General features: G+C 38.2%; 1 protein-coding gene across 2 annotated transcripts; it reads left to right on the forward strand.

Moving 5' to 3' along the window:
- Positions 1-1029: 1029 nt before the first annotated feature.
- On the forward strand, positions 1030-4648 carry LSM5 (LSM5 homolog, U6 small nuclear RNA associated (S. cerevisiae)). Of its 2 annotated transcripts, XM_010829071.1 has the most exons (5): positions 1030-1124; positions 2210-2305; positions 2581-2608; positions 3207-3279; positions 3878-4648. In XM_010829071.1, the coding sequence occupies exons 1-5, from the start codon at positions 1079-1081 to the stop codon at positions 3908-3910; spliced, it is 276 nt and encodes a 91-aa protein (XP_010827373.1). In that variant the 5' UTR covers positions 1030-1078; the 3' UTR covers positions 3911-4648. The 2 variants fall into 2 exon arrangements, with proteins under 2 accessions (XP_010827373.1, XP_010827381.1); XM_010829079.1 differs by lacking the exon at positions 3207-3279 and having other exon boundaries at positions 1043-1124.
- Positions 4649-4869: the final 221 nt, after the last annotated feature.

Below are 4869 nucleotides of genomic sequence, written 5' to 3' on the forward strand. Positions count from 1 at the left end.
CCATAGCCTTGACTAGACGAACCTTTGTTGGCAAAGTCATGTCTCTGCTTTTGAATATGCTATCTAGGTTGGTCATAACTTTCCTTCCAAGGAGTAAGCGTCTTTTAATTTCATGGCTGCAGTCACCATTTGTGGTGATTTTGGAGCCCAGAAAAATAAAGTCTGACACTGTTTCCACTGTTTCCCCATCTATTTCCCATGAAATAGACGAGTGCAAAAAATTTGTTCGCTTTTTCTTTTCAAAATAGATGCGTAAAAGCACCAAGGTTTCCTAAATGTGCTGTTATTAACACAGAGTGACATCTGGTGGTTGCCTGTTGGACTGTGGAAGAAATAGTGTATACAAAAAGTGTATAGCAGACTCCTAGATATTACAAGATTAAAAAGGACAGTTCAGTTCTGTCGTTCAGTCTTGTCCGACTCTTTGCGACCCCATGGACTGCAGTACACCAGGCTTCCCTGTCCATCACCAACTCCTGATAGTAGAAGATAGAAAACAGTAGAAATGGAAAAAATATAAAAAGTAGAATAGAAAAATAGAAAAAGAAAACGATAGTAGAAAATAGAAAACATACTTAAAATTTCCCCCTCGCCCAGAAGAGTTTTTAAAAAATGCTAGTTGTGGGTTTTCAAATCATCAAACTTTTAAAAGAAGCGGTAGACTTTTTTAACGAAAATTGCAACACAATCGGTGGCGGGAAAATCAAATTTATTGATACTGGTCGAAGAAAGATCCTGGGTTAATATGAGACACAGCTTGATAGGGGAAAATACGACAGCACAAAGGCTTTCGTTTCGCAAAGTCTTCCGGATTAGAGAAATAACTTATTTATAATACCGGAGATCTCTAAAGTCTCTTGGAAGTTTGGAGAGGAGAGTTACCTGTGGAGAACCTAGAACGCTCAGTGAACAGAAACACTTTCTAGAATCTCACTGCAGGATAAAGTGGCTGGATCTCCTCAATCGCACTCTCGGCCTCAGATTGGTCGAGCCTGCCCGGGCAGGAAAAAAGCGGAAGCGCGCTCTTTCAAACTCGCCGTTCCGACGTCGCTAGAGGCAGGCCACTTCCGGCGTAGCCATGGCGGCTAACGCTACCACTAACCCGTCGCAGCTGCTTCCTCTAGGTAATCTTTGTCCTGTTGGGGAGCGGAGGCGAGGAGTTGAAAGTTAGGGTTGGGGCCGAAGAGCACCGCAGTCCCTGACAGAGTGTTAGAAAAGTGTAGCTTTCTCCGCCGCTCTCCTTTAGGCTCCAAGTCTCTGCGGCCTCAGGCCGCGCACGTCTCTTTGGCGTGGGGGATCTTCTTAAGGCAGGGATTTTTGACTCCCCAAACCTTCACCGGACAGGTTCACTCTTGGTGAATGCGTCGTCGGCCGTCTTTGTTGTGCGCTCGCCTTTTTAATAGTGAGTAGCAGGCCCATTCCGCAGCCGGGCTTTTAAACTACCCGGATTATATCCTGTCTGGCTGGTTTTTGAGTGAGGCACTTGGGTCTGGAATGAGCATTTAAAGAGGCCTCTGAAAACTAGCTCTTGTTACTCATTTATTCAGCAAACAATTACCGCGCATCTGTGCACTAGACACCGTGATTGGGCACTGTTCAACAAATTTAAATCACGGCCATTACCTTCAGATAGCATGCAAACCAGTGTAGGAAACAGGATACAGGGCAGACGCAGACTTAACGTCAAGGAGGAATCTCTGGTGAAGACTGCCTTTTTTTTTTTCTTAATATTTTATATTTGAAGGGTTATCGGGTTAGTGGATGTAGCAGTGATTGTAAAGTGTTTTTGCTTCCTGGAACAAATTCTTCTGAATAACCAGTACGTTTCAGGCACTGTCCATTGGGGATACACTGATGAGTAAAAACCACCTCTCAGCTCTCTTTTAGCTTAGAGTCAAGAGGGGCGTTCATATGTTAATCAGATAACTAAAATAATATTAAAGCACAACCATGATAAATTGCTACAAAGGAGGGTTCAATGAAGAACAGGGAAAACTTTCCTGTTAATGGAATGACTGAACAGAGATCCGTAACATAAGGTCCAAAGTTTTGGAGTGAATACTTTGCCTGGCTTGTCTTTTCACCATATGCACGTAGTAAGTGTCAGTAGGCACTCAAATATTTGTTAGTGTTATGAATGGGCAAACTAATCTTTTCTGTCTCTCGCCCCCCACCCCTTTTTTTTTTCTTTTAAAAAATATATCCGTAGAGCTTGTGGACAAGTGTATAGGATCAAGAATTCACATTGTGATGAAGAGTGATAAGGAGATTGTTGGCACACTTCTGGGATTTGATGACTTTGTCAGTATCCTTTTAAAAGGTGGTTGTATGGGGTTTTCTTCAGATTTTTTAAAAAGAACTATAGACTATCAGTACTTACCGATTATTATAATAAAGTTTATTTTCTTGGAAATTGTGATAGTGTTTTAAGGGATGTGGTACTTAAAGGTGAAGTTCCTTCCAGTTGCACGCAGCTTGCATTTGAGCCATTGTATTCAATGTTACAATTAAAACTGAACGAAGAAATAAGCCAGAGTAAATTTAATTTGGTATATTTATTTTCTTAACACCAAATTTCAGATATGGTATTGGAAGATGTCACTGAATTGTGAGTAGTGTTAAAAATTAAAGAATGCATAGGGGGAATCTCTGTGTTTGATTTAAGGCAGTTTTACTGCTGTTGAGTCAGTAAAAGGATGTAGGAGAGCACACTGCCTGTTTGAATTATTCTAAAGAGAGAAAGTTTACCTACTGATGTTAGTAAAATTGGATTGGAGGATTATTACCGTAATGTAATTGTCACTAATTGCTAGGAAGTTAGTGGAGACAAAGGTTTAAGGTAAAAGATACTAAAAGCAGCCAGGGATATTAGGGCTCAGATCAAGTAAAGGAACTGATAATGAAAACATTTAATGTTTTAAATTAATTACAACTTATGTATATATATATAGACATTTTGTTTCATATTTGATCTCCTTGGCAAGTTTCAGTTTTTTAGATGAAGATCTGCACTAGTGGATGTGGGTCTTAGGCCAGTCAGTCCACTCTGTTGCCTTTGGAGAATTGACATCATGAGGGAGATAACCTTGTCTCTGGAAAGTGTTTGTACAGTTCATTTACATATAGTAACTAACCTTTTGGCAGATCAGAATGTTGGCTTTGACTATCACTCTTTATCCTGACTTTTTGAAAATCTTTTTGTTTAGTGAAATCACACCAGAAGGAAGAAGAATTACTAAATTAGATCAAATTTTGCTAAATGGAAATAATATAACAATGGTAAGACAGTGACGGTCTTTTATTTAGACGTTAAGCCATCTTTGTGGGGCAGGGATTACAGAACTAACTTGCTTGACTCAATGTTCTTGGCCCAGCGGTGCTTATGATGGGAAGGGAATGCTCGGTTGATCAGGTTCTGTGGCCAAACTGCTGAAGATGACATTAGGCCTAAGATTAGTTTGTTTATGCCTTTTATCTTATGTATTTTTAAAATATTTATTTTTTTATTTGGCTGCATTGGGTCTTAGTTGCATCACGAAAGATCTTTACTTAGTTGCACCGTGTGGGATCCAGTTCCCTGACCAAGGATCAAACCTGGGCCCGCTGCATTGGGAGCATGGAGTCTTAGTCACTGCACCACCAGTGAAGTCCCTGCTTGTGCTTTTTAATCATTTATTTTACCAAGAATTACTGTTGAAACATTAAATCACTAAGTATTAATTTGATACTGTTGGAATTGTAAACAGAGGTGACATGGGGAAAATGGGAATATGAGGGAGAGGCAAAGACTGATCAAAGACCAGTCAGTGAGCTCTCAGTAGGGGTTTTTAGATCATGTAGTACTAAACTAAGTATTAAACTTTTTCTTCCTTTGCAGCTGGTTCCTGGAGGAGAAGGACCTGAAGTATGAATGGATTTCCTTGACGTATGCTAGGTTCTGTTTTGTTTTATAATGACAACAAAGTAGAATTTTTTTTTAACCTTTTAATATTTGTATTCTGTGAAGCAAAGTTTCCCGTTAAAGGGAAATGCTTTGAAGATGCATTGTAAATGCCCATTTTTGTAAGTTAATCATGGTTATATTGGGAAAAGAACAGTTTGTTCTTTGAAGACAAAAATAAACGTGTTTTTGTTAACTGTCATTTTATTTATTACACTGCACTAGCCAGTGAAACAAAGCTTGTAGTTAGTTTCACTCACTTTCCTGTCACTTTATGTTTATTTGTGTTGTCATCTACATGACATTCGATTCTCAAACAAAATGATGAGCCTTGATTTTGAACAGGTACATTTAAAAAACTAGAAATGATTGTTTACAAAACTCATTTCAGACTCTGATGCTTTGAAATGAGAATTTTTTTTTTTTTTTTACTGAACTCAAATTCATTAACTCCTATTAAACAAGCAGCATACCCAGATAATATATGTACATTGTAGACATATAAAGTGAAAAGGAAAATATTAATCACACTTTGTTGTATATCCTCTTAGACTTCAGTACACTCTGTACATTTTTTTAAAACTTCCTAAATGTACTGTTTTGTTGCCTCCATTTAAGACTTTTTTGAATTTAAATGGTGAGAAAGTTTCTATGTCAGATATTTTGGCAACATTAATGTGGGCAAAGTATTAAATGGTTTTACTATAACTTATTTAGCCTATTCTTTATTACTGGTCACAGTAGTCCTAACTAAATCTTTATACAGTTTTAGTTTTCTTAGAATAAATTCAGAAATTTGTATGGTCAATTTGGTATATATTTACCTTACATGGTAAGGTCAGTGGTAGATATTGTCAATTGCCAACAAAAGTTTATGCCAGCCTCACATTGTAGTTTTTCTTAGTGTGCGTGCTCAGTTGTGTCCGACA

The sequence above is a fragment of the Bison bison genome, unplaced genomic scaffold, assembly GCF_000754665.1.
Source record: "Bison bison bison isolate TAMUID 2011002044 unplaced genomic scaffold, Bison_UMD1.0 scf7180017858770, whole genome shotgun sequence".
NCBI classification, from domain to species: domain Eukaryota; kingdom Metazoa; phylum Chordata; class Mammalia; order Artiodactyla; family Bovidae; genus Bison; species Bison bison.

What these genes read in the sequence shown, in the direction of transcription:
- LSM5 (XM_010829071.1), top strand. Translation starts at nt 1,079, where the DNA reads ATGGCGGCTAACGCTACCACTAACCCGTCGCAGCTGCTTCCTCTAG. An exon ending in GTCGCAGCTGCTTCCTCTAG is followed by an intron (nt 1,125 to 2,209) that starts GTAATCTTTGTC and finishes ATATATCCGTAG; the next exon opens with AGCTTGTGGACAAGTGTATA. An exon ending in TTGGAAGATGTCACTGAATT is followed by an intron (nt 2,609 to 3,206) that starts GTGAGTAGTGTT and finishes CTTTTTGTTTAG; the next exon opens with TGAAATCACACCAGAAGGAA.